This window comes from Coregonus clupeaformis, unplaced genomic scaffold (assembly GCF_020615455.1).
Source record: "Coregonus clupeaformis isolate EN_2021a unplaced genomic scaffold, ASM2061545v1 scaf1211, whole genome shotgun sequence".
NCBI lineage: Eukaryota > Metazoa > Chordata > Actinopteri > Salmoniformes > Salmonidae > Coregonus > Coregonus clupeaformis.
The window spans coordinates 13,712-33,852 of record NW_025534665.1 but is presented as its reverse complement, the minus strand read 5'-3'; the positions used below and the strand labels follow the sequence as shown (position 1 = coordinate 33,852).

Here is a 20,141-nt window from a genome sequence, read left to right as displayed (position 1 = left end):
CACTCATTCATAACACTTTATAGGCTTCACACAGAAAACTTGTTTTCTATCTATTTACCTAGTCTACTATTTTTTTTAAAGCAGAATTTCTTAAATCAAACTATTTAGGCTATATAGGTCTACTTTACCAACGTCCCAATCACAAACATCAATCATGTCAGGTCTGAACATGAAACAGGTCAAAATAATACCCTGTTTGGCTGCAAAGTAATTTGTTCATCAGCATTAACGGTGGCAGCTGATATGATATATCCAATCCCGTATCTTTTTCTATAGTATATTAATTACAATAGACCACATTTTATTGACATATTTGGATTTTGTGTGAAGTTCTCTTTCCACCCACGCGACAGCAGTAGTTCATTTGGTGCTGTAAAAACCTGACATTTTCGCCTTCTGTCGAAGTGGCGAGCCGTTAAACATTACCGTAATTACTGAAAAGGTTATGTGTGAAATAAGCAGCTGTTGTCTATTTTGCCTGTTTGTTTTATTGTATGTCTGTGTTGGAAGTTAAATGACGTTTTAATATAGATTTGATTCATTGGCGATCTGAATTCATACTTAATTCATGTTTCTCTTTCAAACACAACATCGCATAATTGTGTGGTAGTTTGTACTCTATATATTACGATTACCACTGCTTCCGGAGCGTGCTATGCGCGATGGGCGTTCGGCCTTGCGTCCACAGAAACAGGGAGGCATCAGGCCATTCATTGGGAGAAAGACAGACAGAGGGGGAGAGCAATACAAACAACAAACAATATTCAACGCAGGGGAATCAAAAGCTGGGGTCCAAACTCAGAGGAACAAGTGTCCGACTGGAAGGCAGAGTTAGCTAGCTTGAGATGGCGGAGGTAAGCGAGGTTTTGATGTCGGTTCTGTCCACAATTCGGGTTCCGAGGCCCGGGGACCGTGTCCACAAAGACGAATGCGCCTTGTCATTTTCCTCTCCGGTGAGTAACCCATCTTCTCATCTAACGTTAGCTTCGTATTAAACCTGTAATTTAGATAAAGATTATTTGGGGCTGTTTCTTATTTATTTGTGTATTACCAGTTATACAGCTAGCTAGTTAGCTAGTCACAGCAATAGCTAGCTAACGTTAACTAGTTAAACTAGCTAGCTACTGACTGTAGCTACATTGAGAAACGTTAGCCAGCTAGCATCTTTACCATTCAGCTAACGTTACCTAGCTAAACAGTGGTTGTCAAATCATTTCCGACTATCATCATGACACATTTTCAATGAACTCGCAGTAATGTTACGTAGCTAGCCAGTTAGCCAACGTTACCATGCAAGTGTAACGCTAGCTAGCCAGTTGGCTAACTATGGCTGTCACTTGACGTGTCATTCTAACTGTTTAGCTAACTTGCTAGTTAGCATGCTAACAAATAGCACTGTCAGTTGTTGTTGTCATGATAATCTTCAATGTTATGAGTGGACCGCGTGGGAGACTTCAACTACTGTAACGTTACATTCATTAGGTTGTTGGGTAAACTATTATCTGTCCAGCTTCCAAGACAGCCAATGTAATGACTAACGTTAATGTTGTTCTCACACTAGTTTGTGTTTGGGTTTTTTCTCAGGAGAGTGAAGGAGGCCTGTACGTGTGCATGAACAGTTTCCTTGGGTTCGGCAGCCAGTATGTGGATAGACACCACACCAGGAGCGGACAGCGGGCTTACCTGCACATCTCCCGGACCCGCAAAGCTCCGGTGAGTTACACACTGGTCCTTCAAACCTTTCACTGAAGTCTCTGGGTGAGTCTAGCCTGCTACAGATGCACTTGTGGCTGAATAGTGGCCACACAACCAACACATTGAATGTCAAAGTTCATTTGGTATCAACATTATTTACCACCTTTCTTGTGGATGGAGACATTCCACAATTCACCAAATCTGAACTGTAATTTTCCCCAGAAGGAAGATGAGGAGAACTCTGGATCCGGGGACCCACCCAAGAAGAAGCCCACCCGATTGGCCATAGGTAACAGCAGAGTTAACAGCAACACATTTTCAGACAGGGCTATGGGGGTGCAAAGACCCCCGAAACAGCCTTCAGGTAGCCTGGGTACCAGTCTGTTTCTGCTAACATTCCACTCCTTGTATTCCATGTCATGACAAGCATGTGTTTAGCATATTACACAGAGTGGAAGGATAGCTAAACATACTGGTACCCAGGCTAGCCTTCAGGGACGCTGACACCAACATTTTCCATTGAATCCGGTTGTCTGCCATGATAGATCAATGAAACTGATATCATATGTCTATTGACACTCCTCCTCATCCTCTCTCTGTCTCTCTTAGGGATCGAGGGAGGGTTCAATGTGGAGCAGGAGCAGTATGATGAGGAAGTAAAGGTCGTCCTCTTCCCTGATAGACAGGAAGTTACATCCGATGACCTCGCCACCATGCCGGGATGTTGTGAGAGAGCGGGTGAGACACATTGTGGGTGAACACTTCAAGTGTTGCCTCAACTTTGCTAATTACCTCTTAAGAGTGTTGTGCATTTGTCTGTGTTTAGAAAGAGTTTGCTTTCTTCATAGTTATGTATCACTACTTCCTGTGCACCGTGATTGGAGGGCTGTCTTTTGTAGTTACCACTGTAGTATTTGGCTGGGCTAAGACTGCCCTATTCTTTAAGTCAGGGGTAGGCAAATAGATTCAGCCGCAGGACGTTTTTTGTCGGAGGGAATGGTCAGGGAGATGGACATTTATTATAATTTGTACTCCACGAATTGACCACATCTAAGCCCAGAAATAGATTGTATTTAAAAATAACACTAATTTCATACCTTGGATTACATCTCTTTTTTGTTGTTGTGTTGGAATACTTGGGAACAGATTTTCTAAAGTAAACTAATTTTAGCTGAATTTACAGTTTTAAAAACAACCAAAAACTACCCTAGCACTAACAACCCCCAAAAAACATGATGTTTAAAAAAAAACTTGAAGGAGGGTGCAAACTAAATCGCTAGCGGGACGGTTTTGGCCAGCGGGCAGCCTGTTGCCGACCCCTCCTCTAGGTATTACACTTCACCATGCATTCTTGTTGTGACCACCTATAACCTTCTCTATATCCCTTTAGGTATCTCTAGCCATGACAGGGCTGATGTCTGCAGACTCAGTGTCTCACGCCCTGCAGGTGCAGCAGTGGGACGGCGAGGTGCGGGCGGAATCCCGGCACGCCGTCGAACTCAAGCAGCTCGACAACGGCACCAAGATCCCTCCCAGGTGATAGGCTGTTTAGGCTAGGTTGTTGTTCTGAGCTGGCATTGGCTAGAATTTCACGAGCACTCCAGCGTTAAATGAACTTGCACATTGACAGTTTTGCTCCTTTTGTTTCATAAATCCATTAATTCCATCGTAGACTTGGACCATATACAAGGTCTGATAATGTAATTAATATATTAAATAATGTATATCAATATGTAGCCTAAATATGTTTCAGTGGATGATCGTTAATTCTCAGTCAATCTCTCCTTCTCCCTCCGTCTTCCTCTCCATCCATCAATGTTTCTCCCTATCTCTCTGCCTCACCCCTCTCTCTCCATCTCCCTCCCCACCCCTCTCTCCATCTTTCTCTCTTCTCCCTTCCCTCCATCCCTGTCTTCCAGTGGTTGGCGGTGTGAGGTGTGTGACCTGCAGGAGAACCTGTGGATGAATCTGTCAGACGGAAGGGTGTTCTGCGGTCGCAGGTATTTCGATGGCTCCGGGGGGAACAACCATGCCCTCCTGCACTTCCAGCAGACAGGACACCCTCTGGCTGTCAAACTGGGCACCATCACCCCCGACGGAGCAGGTGATGGCAACACAATATGAATACTTGGACACTTGAAACCACACAATGCTTTTTTATTTACTAAGTGCTTCTCACGAGTCCCAATATTCCAGAAGTCACAGAATCCCTACTGAGACGCTTACCCTTTAATTATTGAAAGGGGAAGATTAAGAAAACACTGGCAAGGAAAAGGACTCTGAGACTGAGAACTTAATTTAATTTCATGTGAAATCTGACTCGTAGACAGTCGTAACTTGGTTAGAGTCTGTATTCTTTGAGCTTTTGATGTCTGACTCGCCTCTGTGGCCTTTCCAGATGTGTACTCCTATGACGAGGATGATATGGTACTGGACCCAAAGCTCCCCGAACACCTGTCCCACTTTGGCATCGACATGATGACCATGGAAAAGGTAGGACTGCCGACATCAATAAAGATACAGGGTCTCTATGGGCAGGTTCTTTCCAGCTTCAGTGTTGTGGTTTGAGGACTCTTTTTCTTTAGTGACAGACATTTTCCTTCATGAATAAGGTCTATACTTTTCTGTACTTGCCTTACCAGTGTTGGTGACAAAATGATGTTCAAAGCTGGCCTGGCTAAATAGCTCATATTGATTGTGTTATAACAACAAATTGAGAGATGGGACTCAGTGTGAGATCACAGTCCTGTCCATCTGGTTAATCTGTCATTGTCTTTCCTTCTCTCATTCCTTCCCCCTGTTTCTCCTCTCTCCTCAACATCCCAATTTTCCTCGCCACCTGTCTCCCCCCCCACCTTCCCCTCCCTCCCCTGCAGACGGAGCGTACGATGACAGAGCTGGAGATAGCGGTGAACCAACGCGTGGGAGAGTGGGAGGTGATCCAGGAGTCAGGGGCCACCCTGCGGCCTCTGTCGGGCCCCGGACTCACCGGCATGAAGAACCTGGGCAACAGCTGCTACCTCAACTCGGTCATGCAAGTCCTCTTCACCGTGCCTGACTTCCAGAGCAAGTCAGTAACCGTCTATCACTTCTACCTCTTAGTCTGCGTCCCAGATGCAGCCCTATTCCCTTTTATAGTGCACTACTTTTGACCAGGGCCCATTGTTCTGGGAAAAATACTCACGAAACCCCTCTGTCGTGTGTACCCCGCCTCAGGTACGTCTCCAACGTTGACAAGATCTTCGATGAAGCTCCAAGCGACCCCACCCAGGACTTCAAAACCCAAGTGTGAGTTTCCACCCAATGCTTTTCTTCAGTGTAACACGCACACACTCACTCAAACGTACGTTATTCATTTCGCGTCAAACATGAATACGGTTTATTAAACCTGCCCTTTCCGAACAACCTTGAGACTACACACACCTGTGTCTGGAAGTAGCACAGAGACAGGGTTATAACGTGTATTCATTGCTAGTCACACTGGCATACCGTTATGGCACACAAATGCATAGTCATTGGCACTGTGCGAAGCATGTGTTATGTCTGGATGGACAGTAGGTCATTGTCTAAAGGCCAGCCTTTCTCCACCAGTTGTCACTAACTGTTCACTTATCTGAGCAAAAACAATCCATTTCTATGGCCAAGACTAACATTAGATAAGATACGGGATGGTAATTGTTGGGCTAAAAACCTATCTGCAGGCTATAATGTTGCCTAAGGACCAAATCTCCTTCAACACTTTCCCCTAATTTATAAGACTGCGTTTAGTTTAAGAAATTGCATTTCTCCCGATGGATCAGTAATTCCTCTATTTATACATAATTTAAATTGACTGATTTCCCATGTTGTCGATGTGTTGTCTGATGTTTGGTGTTCGACATCTCTTCTTTATTTCAGAGCAAAGCTCGGCTATGGTCTGTTGTCGGGCGAGTATTCCAAACCAGCCCCTGACCCCGGAGATGGCTCTGAACCCAGCTCTGAACCCAGAGTAAGTGAATGGAAGCAATGGAAGATTGTGCTGAAGTTTTTCTTATGTCAGAATGCTAGCTACCGTAGCACTGGCGCATCAAACACTGTCTCCAAAAATGACAGTTTTTCCAGTTGTGTTTACATTAAGCGATTGTGTTTTCACTTTCCATGTGTATTGTCTAAAGAATTATTTTTTTGTTTCCAGGGTGACCAGGTTGGCATAGCGGCGCGCATGTTCAAAGCACTTGTTGGGCGGGGCCACCCGGAGTTCTCCACCAATCGGCAACAAGACGCCCAGGAGTTCTTATTGCACTTCATTAATATGGTGGAGGTAAAATCATCCCTCTTTCATCCCATACTCCATCCCTTTTTTCCATCTTCTGTCATCCGATTTTTTTCCCTCCTGTTGTACCCCATCTTCTTAAAGTTTTTTGTTTTATTAACCTCCACCTCAGAGAAACTGTCGTTCGGGGGTGAACCCGTCTGAAGCCTTCCGTTTCCTGGTAGAGGAGAGGATCGTGTGTCAGCAGTCACAGAAAGCAAAGTACACGCAGAGGGTGGACTACATCCTCCAGCTACCTGTGCCTATGGACCAGGCCACTAACACAGGTGAGGGGCTCATGGGAAATGTAGTTTTGTTATTGTGTCAGGGAGTCTACTTCTGCCCCATCAACTGCCATCTTGTTTTTTATTGAAGCCTCATTAAAAAAGTCAACCAACAAGTTTTTATAAGTCAAATATATTCTTCATAAAATAACATTTATTTAAATAAATAAATAATATCCCTCTCTCTCTCCCCCCTCAATCAGAGGAGCTGCAGGAGGCTGAGCGTCGGCGTGAGGAGGCAGACTCGTCGGGAGCACCTCCCCCAGCGACGGTGCGCGCCTGTATCCCGTTCACGGCGTGCATGGCGGCGCTCAGCGAAACAGAGACGCTCACAGACTTCTGGAGCTCCGCCGTGCAGGCCAAGACCACCGCCACCAAGTATGACAACGCACAAGATTCACTCAGTCAATCAATCTATCAATCAGTTTTCCAGTCAATTAAATGTGTTTTCCAACTCCAGTCCTCCAGTACCCCCAACAGCACACTTTTTGTTATAGCCCCGGACAAGCACACCTGATTCAACTACTCAACTAATTATCAAGCCCTCAATGAGTTGAATCAGGTGAGTTTGTCCGGGTGTACAACAAACACTTGTGCTGTTGGGGGTACTGGAGGACTGGAGTTGGAAAACACTGAATTAAATCATCCATCCATCAATCAATGCGTTTTCCTGAGGAAAATGTAGTTTGTAATTAGTCTCTCTCTCCCTCATCACCCTCTTTCAGGACCACCCGCTTTGCCTCTTTCCCTGACCACATGGTTATCCAGGTTAAGAAGTTCACCTTTGGGCAGGACTGGGTTCCCAAGAAACTGGGTGAGTAGACTGCTCTGCACACAGTGTAAACAAGGTCTACATGATCTTCTGTATTGAATATACTTGTATTTTCATTTACAAACACATGGAACAGCTACACCTGTGGGTTATCACAGACGATATCAGTTAAATTCAAGTGGGAAATTCCACTGTAGTAGCTTGACAAGTCCAGGGTACCACGGATGAAATGATCGTTGTACTTAGCTAACTCTGTCACTTTTCCATTGATATGAGAACTGAGATGTTGGATTAATGTGGCACTGTCCCTGTGAACTAAATATATGTAATTTTTTTTGTCCCTGCAGACGTGAGCATCGACGTTCCCGACACGCTGGACCTGACCGCGCTCCGTGGGACCGGCCAGCAGCCAGGGGAGGAGCTTCTGCCAGAGGTGGCACCACCCCCTCTCATGACCCCTGACGTGGAGGTCAAAGGTATCCTGGGTTCCCACAGCAACGAGGAGGACGACTCGCTCTACTCCCCACTACTGTGTCAGTCTGTCTGTCCTTTCTGATCTTCACTTCCTTCATTCCTTCCTTCATCCTGTGTCCCGTCGCCATCTTTTCCTTTCTTTTCTTCTTTCCCTCTTTTTTATGTTTTCTCCATGATTTTGTGTTTACACCTTTGAAACTTTGTTTTGCATTTTCAGTGAAGTGATGTGAGTTTTCGTTTCAATTCTATGGTGGGCGAGAGACTTGGTTTGCTCCTATTGTCCGGAATATGAGTTGAATATGGTTTGCCAACTTATGCTTTTATTTCGTTGGCCGTCTCCAAATGTCCAGTTTCTCAGCAGTTGTTAGGACCATTCATGACGTTCTTATTGTTGCTGTACATATGCTGCCGTCTGTAGAGTGCGTCCATATAATTAGACCCTCTCCCCTCCTCGCTCTCTCTCAGCCCCAGTTCTGGATGACTCTACCGTGTCCCAGTTGTGTGAGATGGGATTCCCACTGGAGGCCTGCAGGAAGGCTGTGTACTATACTGGGAATACTGGAATCGACGCAGCCATGAACTGGGTCATGGGCCACATGGACGACCCAGGTGGGTCACGGAGGATCAGTTGTTCCAAATATATAATCAAACACGTGTGTCTGTCATGGATGTAGGGCTATAAGTGGGTTCTGTTTGTAGAGAAATGTAAGTGATTCAATTAAATTGTATGGCCTGCCATGTGTTTGAACTTGGAAGTAGAACCAATAGTCAGTAATTTCCAGCAACATTGTTACTCACATTTTACAATAGTAATTTCACGACAGCATGTAATTGATTCATTATGTACGTTATATTCACATTTCCTCCCCCTCTGTGATTGGCTGCAGATTTCTCCGCTCCCCTGGTGTTGCCGGGCACCAGCTCCGCTCCCGGGACCACGCCCACAGAGAGCGTTTCCGAGGAGCACCTAGCAACCATAGTCTCCATGGGCTTCAGCCGAGACCAGGCCACGCGAGCACTGAGGGCCACGGTGAGACGGTGTTTCCCTTAACTTTACTATGAATTGAATAAACTTGATTCAAACTTTACTCAACTTTATTGAATTGAATAAACTCCCTTTCACGTCTAGCACTGCTGTAGTGACAGAACTCCTTGATGTAGCTTAAAATAAATAATACTATAACTGCAGAGAGATTTCGCTCAGTAGCTGGACTCACCTCGTGGAATTTACTGATATGATTAGACCTTTGGCACAATATACTCTATTCTAGCACACAGTTGAAGTTCACACATACGTTCTTCATTTGTGCTGCTGGTCAGGTCTCCAACCTTTAACCAAGTGGTCTCTCCTATCCCTCTCCTCTTCCAGAGTAACGTCCTGGAGCGGGCCGTGGACTGGATCTTCTCCCACCTGGATGACCTGGAGTCCATGGAGGTTTCGGAGGGGGGCGATCGGCCGCCGAGAGCGAGGGGACCAGGGAGCCCCCTCCCGGGCCTAAAGTCCGAGACGGACCCGGCAGTAAGTCAACGGGGAGAGGAGGGGGTTGAGGGGAGGGGGTCCAGTTTTGGTTGGACGTTTTGAACATATTTTAATACTCTCTTCAAAGCATCTTTATTTTGGTTTTTTTTATAAGGGAGGCACGCACTCCAGGACATTTAAGAATATGCTTAATTTTTTCCTTGAGTGCGTCCCCTCAACATCTATTGATTAATGATTTTCCTCTTGTAGAAAGCACCCTCATAAGAACTTTTGGATATTAATTGTTTTATGACGATGCGCACAGACTCCAAATTGTTGTCTGTCCGTATCTTTCCATTTCAAAAACCCTCTGTATTCAAATTGATGTCAATTTGCAGTATAGATGCACACTTTCACTGACGTCTCTACTATGCATGTTTCTTCCTTTCTCTCCTCTATCCCCCACTCCTCTCCCTCCCCCTCTCTTCCAGAGTATGAGCTGTTTGCCTTCATCAGTCACATGGGCACAAGCACTATGTGCGGCCACTACGTCTGCCACATCAAGAAGGACCAACAGTAAGCGCCATTCTCTTTCATTTCATATAGAAGAAACCACTCCTTTACACACACACTTGATACATGAATGTCATTCTACTTAATACCCACTTCTGTGGTGCACAATGTTGCTATAGAGATTCTGTGGTTATAACAATCTAGACAAAGCTTTAAAGTGCTGTTTCTTGTCTTCTCATCATGTCTGTCTGCTTTTCCCTTTCTCTCCCTCTCCCCTCTCTTCTCTCTCTCTCTCTCAGGTGGGTTATCTTTAACGATCAGAAAGTGTGTGCCTCAGAGAAGCCACCCAAGGACCTGGGTTACCTCTACTTCTACCGGAGAGTCACAGAGTGAACAGAGGGGGGCAGAGTTTCACTAAGGGAGGGGAAGAGGGTCGCTAACATGCACATATACACACTCAGTCACACACACTGAGCTACTAAGAATGCTCTGACACAAGCTTCTGAACTGACAAATGTAGGGTTTAAATAAATACACTTTTCCAACCGCTATGGACACAGGCAGATGGATGGGGTGTTTTTAAAGGAGAAGTCTCTTTTTTTTTGTCTCCACTTTACAATAAATACGGTGGTGTTGGTGGAAGGCTACTTGTGTACTCACCCCTTCTAAGTCTATACTCATCTTGCAACTGACACCAATCAACTCATGATAGATACTGGTATCATTATACAGTATCTATGGCAACAATGTTCCCACCCCCCCTCTTCCCTGAACAACATGCCACTCATCTCCTCTGCACTTATTGGCTAGCCTCTGTTGTATTGTCATTGCTTCTTAAGCCAAGCACCGCCTCCCTTCTCTCCCCCTTCTGTGTTCCGACATGGCATTTTCATAATAAGTTCGGCATACACAGTAATAGAGAAAAAAGTTAATAAAATAAATAAAAAAATACAATAAAATGTGTATTTAAAAAACAACTAAATAAAGTAAAATAAAAACGAAACCAAACTGGTTGTTCTTTCAAGTGTGGTGAGGGATGATATCTGGCTGATTTTTGTTTATTTTGCTAAAATGAATTCCTTTGTTACTTCTGCTCTGACAAATAAAGATGTATTTCTGCCGCCCCTGCTTGTTGTGTGATTGTGTTGAGATGGATGTGATTGGTGACCGCTTCGTGGCCCTGCTGCGCTGGGTCCTTACATTCACGCTCTCCCTGAAGACCCAGGGGACACCAGGTGAGTCATGGTGCTCCGCGCTGGAACCAGGCCACAGGCTCAACATCTTCATGAGGTCGGTTACATGCCAGGGACGCATGGTGAGTGCAACCATAGGTCTAGTCTTCATCACCGTGTGGGAGTGGGACCATTGTGTGGATTGGTTGGGGGGTTAATTGGTGATACCTGACACCATACTACGTTTGGACTCATTCTACGTTTGCTGCTACTAGGCTCTTCTAAGAACTAATTTATGGCCACATGCCTGGAACACCCAAGACAATCCCACTGCAGAATATCAGTTTTGCCATTCGATTTGTTTGGTTGATAGGCCGGAAGTTTTGCCAATTATATGGCAAAACTGATAATAGCCTATTTGGTTTAATAGCGTGGTTTTATGTGGTAGATTTTTTAAAGTAGGCTACTATTGCTAATGCAAAAGTACCTACTATATTTACATTAGCCGTTCAAGTGGCATTACTGTCAGCAATTTCACCTCATAAAGGATAATCACACAAAAGTATGTCACTCACGACACTTGTTAGTTAGTTATTTGCAGTCAGTCAGCGCAAATGCAAGGTTTCCCATAAACAGCAAATTTTTCAGATTGCACCTTTAATAGTAAGGAGCACATTTCTTATGAAGTTGGGTCACTGTGGTGGAAGGTAAATGCAGTATCAAACAAGGTGTTTGCAAAGAAGGCGCAGGCAAGTAGCATGCGTAAAACCACAATCTTTCCAAAATGCAGACGTTTTTCCGCTCGATCTCTTCACTATCCTCAACGCATACTCTGTCTTGAGTGTATTGTCGCGAAAGGACAAAGTTGAGTTTTTTTTATTCGGATTTTTGTATCCTAAGACGTTTTGAGAATCCATTTCAGGTAAATTACAAATCAGATCAGGTAATATTAATGTTCCCATACGTTTGTTGGAGCTAGTTCAGTTGCATGGGCTATATGTTTTTTTTTACCCAGAGAGGAGAGTTGTATTCTTTATTTTAAGGTGGGAAATGTTGAAGGTGAGAGGGGACTGGGGAAGAGGGGACGGGCAATCAACTTTTACCAGTTGAATGTAGACACAAATATAACACTTTTTTATATTACATTTTTTCTGAAATATTTTTTACAGACGCAATATCTCATATTAGCATATTGCCCAAATCCATTTTTCTGGACGAAGCCAGCCTAAATATTTTGGTTTCATTTTGTTAAACACTCCGGACCTGACTAAAATTTGGTTAACGCAGATGCTTCTTAGTTGGGGTGTGGGAAGAGTCTGACTTTCGGGAAATGGCACTTAATACACTGAATTTAGACTACCAAACACCTAGTTTAGACCGAATCACAAGTAAGTTACTAAATATAGTCCAGTTTGTGACGTTCTCTATGAAATGGGCTTTTAAATTATGTGTAATCTAATGTAGTGAGTTAGAAAATATTGATATATGTCGATTTTAAAGTGTTTAAAATGCGTTAAAATGTTGATGATGGTAGTATGATAAACTAAAGAAATCTAGATTTTGTATCAAGTTTTTGACATTTGTATGTTTACTTTTTGAAAATACTAAAATTAACTGATCAAAACACCAACAAATCTCAAAACTGATAGGTAGATGCAAAAATGTAATTTCAGCCTGTGGTGCCTGGCCTTAACACTGATGAATCACCACGATCAGTAGGCTATTATAATGTTCTGTAACACACAAAGAAATGTAGGCTGTTTCATTTACTTAAATAATTATATGTGTCAAAATAATAGTTATAGCAAATGAATAGCTCTTTATCAATAGTATATCGATTAGATATTGTAGTATAGGCTTTTATCGAGCAGGCATCTACGTTTTTTTAACCATGTTTTATTTGTTAGGCTACTTCTATGCAAATAAATAAACCATAGATGAACAGCCTACACAATATCAAACAATAATTGTCTGTAGCCTATCACTGTTTGTGAGTTAATCAATGTGATATAATACATCATAAAAATAAGAATCTAAGAATGATTAAGCTACTGAAATTTTGTCAGATGTTTTATTTGATTACAGATGGTTCATAATAAAGTTGATTCCTATTAGTAAATTACAGTACTTTTTAAAAGTAGCCCTATAATTCACCTCTGTGAATAGCATGGTATTCAGACATAGGCTTTGTGGAATAATTTAATATTTTAAAGTTATCAAAGATAGTGTTAAGAATCATATCGATATCAAAAACCTGATGAAGTGAAATATCGATTTCAAGTAGGCATATAGTATCATTATAAATAAATGGGTCTTCATTTAATTAAGTTGGTCAAATAAAAGCTGAGTATTGTAAAGTAGTAAAGCCCCAATTACTAAATACAGCTCTAATAGATTATGTTATTATGATCAATCTGAATTAAACAAATAGTGAAAATGAGTTAATTATATACAATTACTATTTACTAAAACAATTGTGGAGTGATAGATGATTTATTTTCAATAAACCATCTTCGGAGGAATATCATTCTTGAAAACATATAACTAAAATTATCCTGTAAATGATAATATTCAGTACCTTTGTTAAAGATTTTCAGGTAATTTATTTACTGGGATCTCTATCCATGAACTATGAGTTATGGCACAAAGTTTTAGTATTTTGCTCTGATATAGACTAATGCTGTTCATATCTGAGTATTTTGATAATAATGGTGATGATGAATATACTTATTTATATACTCAATCACAATTCATTACATATGTTTTTGTTTTGTTATCAGTTAGAGAGGCCTATATGCTTATTCATGTTATTATATATAAATCTACCTGTTATTGAAATTTGTCAAATGTTTGGAGTAAGATAGTTTTCTGAGTTAAACTCTTTTCTATCATCACATCTCTAATCATGCAATGAAACGTTTGACTCTTTTGACTTTTTTCCCAGATAAACATTTGATTGTCTTATACATATATAAATGTTAGAGAGAGAGAGAGAGAGAGAGAGAGAGAGAGAGAGAGAGAGAGAGAGAGAGAGAGAGAGAGAGAGAGAGAGAGAGAGAGAGAGAGGAAGTAGCCATGTGGTTAGAACCCACAAGTTCATTTTTTATTTTTAAGCTCAAACAGAAGCCATGTAAGAACATAAAGTCTAGATTAAACTCTACTTAGAAATGTACTTAAGCCAAACAAAGGTTTAAAATAATTTGTTATAGTATATATTTTACATTTTATATGTTTCAAAAGTGTCAATCTCTACTTAAAATGTTCTATGCATTTTGACTACATGAATGTAATTTAAATTTGTATTCCAGATTTCAGATAAAATGTCCAATATGAAGACCTTCTCCTGGATTGTGTTTGGTGGGTAAAGATCTACCGTACATGATTGAAATATTCAAATGTTGTATTCATTTTACTTTTACCTCTCTCTCTCACACACACACACACACACACACACACACACACACACACACACACACACACACACACACACACACACACACACACACACACACACACACACACACAGTCTTGTACAGCTAACCTTGTGGGGACACACAATTCAGTCCCATTCAAAATCCCATTTTCCCTAACCCCTAACCCTAAACCTAACCCTAACCCGTACTCTTACCCTAACCCTAACCTTAACCCTAACCCTAACCTTAACCCAAAAACCTAACCCTAAACCTAACCCTAGCTCCTAACCCTAAAACTAAACCTAGCTCCTAACCATAATCCTAATTCTAACCCTAACACTAACACTAATTCTAACCTTAACCCCCCTAGAAATAGCATTTGACCTTGTGGGAACCAACAAAATGTCCCCAGTTGGTCCATTTCTTTATCCGTTTACTATTCTTGTGGGGACTTCTGGTCCCCACAAGAATAGTGAAACACGTCCACACACACACACACACACACACACACACACACACACACACACACACACACACACACACACACACACACACACACACACCTCTCTTTCTCTCCCTTTCTCTTCTCTCTCTTTCTATTAAATTCAAAGGGCTTTATTGGCAAGGAAACATATGTTTACATTGCCAAAGCAAGTGGAATAGACAATAAACAAAAGGGAAATAAACAAGGGAAATAAACAATCAGAAATTAACAGTAAACATTACATTCACAAAAGTTTTAAAATAATATATACATTTATATTATTGTCTATGTACAGTGTTGTAACAATGTGCAAATAGTTTAAGTATGAAAGGGAAAATAAATAAACAGATCTCTCTCTCTGTCAATTCAATTTCAATTCAGTATGCTTTATTGAAATGGAAAGTTAATAATAAATAATAATTCAAGTAATAGAAGTACTTTAATAATAATAAAGTGATTGCAGTACTCTCTCTCTCTCTCGCACTCTCTCTCTCCCTCTCTTATTCTCTCTCTCTCTCTCGCTCTCTTTCTCCGCTCAGCCCTGTGCATTCTCAATGTGGTGGGTGAGGTGGTCTACAAGAGAATGGGGCAGTCTGACAGCATCAAAATTTGATTGTGGAGTCAAGACGTCTAACAAGGATGTAGAGTGGAGACATAAAGCTGTGGATGGAACTGAATCTGTGCTGATTGTGGAGATGAAAGGGAAGAGTGGCAAGATACGGAGAGGTGGATAGAAAAGAGCTCGGGACAATATTTATGCCCAGTTCATTTCATGAAAAAGTTTCCCAAAATACTGCATAGATCATATACAGTATAGAAAATGTACATACATGGCCTTTTGTACATGTTCAGTATTGCTTGTCTTTTCCCCACGTAAGGAAAGGCTCCCATGGTTGAAAGGGCAAAGGTGAGAGGGGACGGGCTGGAAATCTCTGCTCTACAGGCTGGTGATGCCGGACTTTACATCTGTACAGTGGACAGGAGCAAGATGGAGCACAGACTCTACTTTGTCACAGGTGTCACTCCGCATAGGGTTATGGGGGTGTCTGGCAAGTGAATGTGGACACATGTCCTGCAGACTAGCAGTTTTTATAGCAGTGATAGTGAAGTGATATTATTATTGCTAGTACATTTGAATGACCGCCTGAGCAGACCTGGGTTCAAATAATATTTGAAATGATTTCAAATGCTGTATCTGTGCTTGATTGAGCTTCCATGTTGCAATGGAACCAATAGAAACTTCTCAAAAGTACAATCTCCACCCATTTAGCACTCAAGGCAGGCTAAAGGAAATACTCAAAGTATTGGAAAGATTTCAAATAGTATTTGAACCCAGGTCTGCACCAGAGGTAAATTCTAATGACAGAATTCATGTTGGCGAAAGATTCCATGTTCAACATAGACATTTCTCCCTCTGTCTCTTCTCTCCCTATCTTTTCCTCCTCTTTATTTTCATACTCTACCCCTCCCTCTTTATTTTCCCTCTCCCTTCCTCCCTCTCCCCCTCTACCCCCACCGCTGTCTGAACCAGTCACGGTCCACCCCTCCACTGTCCTCTTCCAGGGCACCAATGCTACCCTCGAGTGCCAGGTGACAGGAGTGGATCGCTTGCCCAGTGTGGAGTGGCTTAGTCCAGGTGGAGAGACGAAAGGGGCCCCTGGAGGACCTGGCTCTGGGAAGGTCTCTTTCAGCCCTGTGGCCCTGTCAGACACAGGAGAATGGACATGTCAGATTACTCAGGATGAGAAGACACACAAAGAGACTCAGACCATCAACGTGAAAAGTACATAATAGGTGGTTTTGGTAGCATCCCCAATACAACCATGATAGTAATGAATATAACAATGCTTTTGTCTTTTATCGCTCAGGTTCGCCCTCCTTCCGGTAGAGGGCGAAGATGATGGGCAGGGGCACAGTGGACCTAACTCTGATGTAAACACAGCAACACCATGCTATCACAGTGAGTATCACTACCTTATGAACACTGAATACATAGTTTCATATTCATCATGGGAAAGGTATTGGAAGCTCCTACTTTATTAAATCTCTCCTTAACATTGGTCAATTCAGGGTGGGAGGAAAGGTTGTTAAAAAAGTAAAAAACTAAACGTTATTGTTTCTCAGAAACAAGAAAACGGTGGTAAATTCCATCTCCACACCATTTGACAAATAGGGGACGAATCCTAACTTCAGAAACCAGTGTGAAATGCCACATTTTGAGTCAACCGTGCATTGACGTCAATACAGAGATTTTGAGCTGAGTGCCACTTCAGGTCTTCGCTGAGGTGCTCCCTGGTTGTGTGTTTCTCAGGTACCAAATCCAGCCAGCAGCATGTTGAGAGGGGTGTCCATACTGGACTTAAGCCTGTGGGTGTGGGTGGCAGTGGGAGCAGGGTGCCTGGTGGTGATCTTACTCCTGGTGACCATTTTTCTCCTGCACCTGAGGAACAGAAGAATGAAGGTAAGGAGACAGGCAGGAGGGGAGGGATCAATGAAAATCTCACTTCCAAACTTATAACCCAAATTGTTCTATAAGCATATATAGATAGATATATATATATGTATTTTTTTTTTGCCCGCGCTACAGACAGCTATATCGGTCCGCTAACACAGGACAAGTAAAGGCCAAATGCACTACTGTTGTGAGAAAAAATATATTTACCTTTTTTTTTTTTCAGATTTTTCAGGGGGTGATGCAGCACCCTCAGCACCCCTACTTCTCGCGGCTGTGTCTATAACCCAATTAAATAATTATTTTGTTATATTCAAGTGGAGCAAGTGCTTGAACAGCCAATGAAAGAGAAAGACAGTACTATGTTTTTCTCCCTCAGAGAAGAGGCCGGAAGGTGAAGAACTACTGCCAGTGTAACCGGTAACTACTCTATTGCTATACAGTGGGGAAAAAAAGTATTTAGTCAGCCACCAATTGTGCAAGTTCTCCCACTTAAAAAGATGAGAGAGGCCTGTAATTGTCATCATAGGTACACGTCAACTATGACAGACAAATTGAGAAAATAAATTCCAGAAAATCACATTGTAGGATTTTTAATGAATTTATTTGCAAATTATGGTGGAAAATAAGTATTTGGTCACCTACAAACAAGCAAGATTTCTGGCTCTCACAGACCTGTAACTTCTTCTTTAAGAGGCTCCTCTGTCCTCCACTCGTTACCTGTATTAATGGCACCTGTTTGAACTTGTTATCAGTATAAAAGACACCTGTCCACAACCTCAAACAGTCACACTCCAAACTCCACTATGGCCAAGACCAAAGAGCTGTCAAAGGACACCAGAAATAAAATTGTAGACCTGCACCAGGCTGGGAAGACTGAATCTGCAATAGGTAAGCAGCTTGGTTTGAAGAAATCAACTGTGGGAGCAATTATTAGGAAATGGAAGACATACATCCCACTGATAATCTTCCTCGATCTGGGGCTCCACGTAAGATCTCACCCCGTGGGGTCAAAATGATCACAAGAACGGTGAGCAAAAATCCCAGAACCACACAGGGGGACCTAGTGAATGACCTGCAGAGAGCTGGGACCAAAGTAACAAAGCCTACCATCAGGTAACACACTACGCCGCCAGGGACTCAAATCCTGCAGTGCCAGATGTGTCCCCCTGCTTAAGCCAGTACATGTCCAGGCCCGTCTGAAGTTTGCTAGAGTGCATTTGGATGATCCAGAAGAGGATTGGGAGAATGTCATATGGTCAGATGAAACCAAAATATAACTTTTTGGTAAAAACTCAACTCGTCGTGTTTGGAGGACAAAGAATGATGAGTTGCATCCAAAGAACACCATACCTACTGTGAAGCATGGGGGTGGAAACATCATGCTTTGGGGCTGTTTTTCTGCAAAGGGACCAGGACGACTGATCCGTGTAAAGGAAAGAATGAATGGGGCCATGTATCGTGAGATTATGAGTGAAAACCTCCTTCCATCAGCAAGGGCATTGAAGATGAAACGTGGCTGGGTCTTTCAGCATGACAATGATCCCAAACACACCGCCCGGGCAACGAAGGAGTGGCTTCGTAAGAAGCATTTCAAGGTCCTGGAGTGGCCTAGCCAGTCTCCATATCTCAACCCCATAGAAAATCTTTGGAGGGAGTTGAAAGTCTGTGTTGCCCAGCGACAGCCCCAAAACATCACTGCTCTAGAGGAGATCTGCATGGAGGAATGGGCCAAAATACCAGCAACAGTGTGTGAAAACCTTGTGAAGACTTACAGAAAACGTTTGACCTGTGTCATTGCCAACAAAGGGTATATAACAAAGTATTGAGAAACTTTTGTTATTGACCAAATACTTATTTTCCACCATAATTTGCAAATAAATTCATAAAAAATCCTACAATGTGAATTTCTGGATTTTTTTTTCTCATTTTGTCTGTCATAGTTGACGTGTACCTATGATGAAAATTACAGGCCTCTCTCATCTTTTTAAGTGGGAGAACTTGCACAATTGGTGGCTGACTAAATACTTTTTTCCCCCACTGTATCTAGTAGAATCATAGAAGGGAATTTCTGCCCACTGTGTATCCCTGCACAGTCACATAGACCAGTGGTTTTCAAACCTCCCCCTTTACAATTTTGTTGTAGCCCTGAACTAGCTCACCTGATTCGCCTATTCAAGTGCTTAAAGATTAGTTGACAAGTTGAATCAGGTTTGCTAGCTGTGGAAATAATAGTTAAAATAAATGGAACTATGCAATATAAAGTAGTTAATGATACATTATAAAGTTTAACATTGTAACACATGTATTTCACAGCACTCTAGAGGGTCCACCGCGGAGGACACAGAGAGAGAAGCCATCGGCTGTACCACGGCAACAGCGCTGATGGAGCAGAGTATTATGGGCTGGAACATGATTGATCGACGACACAGGGTGGATGGAAGAATGATAGAGAGAGAGAAAGAAAAGTAGTCTTATACAGTTAGAGAGATACAAGGGAAAGAGAGGGGGGGTTGAGATAATGTAAATGGGCTTATGTCTAATGATGAAATTATATAAACTGAAAATCATGTATTGAAGAATGAAACCAACAATGTTATTCTTCCCTATATGTTATTGAATGTAATCTGACATCTTTCCAGCATTGTCAGACCATCCTCTACTGCATTGCATCTTTGTACTTACAGTGGGGAAAATAAGTATTTAGTCAGCCACCAATTGTGCAAGTTCTCCCGCTTAAAAAGATGAGAGAGGCCTGTAATTTTCATCATAGGTACACGTCAACTATGACAGACAAAATGAGAAAAAAAATCCAGAAAATCACATTGTAGGATTTTTAATGAATTTATTTGCAAATTATGGTGGAAAATAAGTATTTGGTCAATAACAAAAGTTTCTCAATACTTTGTTATATACCCTTTGTTGGCAATGACACAGGTCAAACGTTTTCTGTAAGTCTTCACAAGGTTTTCACACACTGTTGCTGGTATTTTGGCCCATTCCTCCATGCAGATCTCCTCTAGAGCAGTGATGTTTTGGGGCTGTCGCTGGGCAACACAGACTTTCAACTCCCTCCAAAGATTTTCTATGGGGTTGAGATCTGGAGACTGGCTAGGCCAATCCAGGACCTTG

The 20,141-nt window shown here is 42.2% G+C and overlaps 2 protein-coding genes across 2 annotated transcripts; both read left to right on the top strand.

Moving 5' to 3' along the window:
• The first annotated feature begins 642 nt into the window (after positions 1-642).
• On the top strand, positions 643-10,612 carry usp5 (ubiquitin specific peptidase 5 (isopeptidase T)). Its single transcript, XM_041875940.2, is given in 22 exon segments — positions 643-953; positions 1,585-1,713; positions 1,918-1,984; positions 2,305-2,414; positions 2,416-2,433; positions 3,086-3,231; positions 3,615-3,799; positions 4,094-4,188; positions 4,572-4,765; positions 4,912-4,983; positions 5,593-5,683; positions 5,870-5,995; positions 6,120-6,273; positions 6,474-6,648; positions 6,996-7,084; positions 7,390-7,575; positions 7,982-8,125; positions 8,404-8,546; positions 8,886-8,960; positions 8,963-9,035; positions 9,467-9,551; positions 9,788-10,612. Coding segments are annotated over 22 exon segments (2,559 nt in total). The 5' UTR covers positions 643-845; the 3' UTR covers positions 9,882-10,612.
• A 663-nt stretch (positions 10,613-11,275) lies between these two features.
• cd4-2.2 (CD4-2 molecule, tandem duplicate 2) lies at positions 11,276-19,691 on the top strand. Its single transcript, XM_045217740.1, is given in 10 exon segments — positions 11,276-11,582; positions 13,969-14,017; positions 15,097-15,167; positions 15,169-15,283; positions 15,436-15,573; positions 16,089-16,517; positions 16,869-16,897; positions 16,899-17,018; positions 17,389-17,429; positions 19,326-19,691. Coding segments are annotated over 9 exon segments (1,050 nt in total). The 5' UTR covers positions 11,276-11,582; positions 13,969-13,980; the 3' UTR covers positions 19,396-19,691.
• The last annotated feature ends 450 nt before the right edge of the window (positions 19,692-20,141 follow it).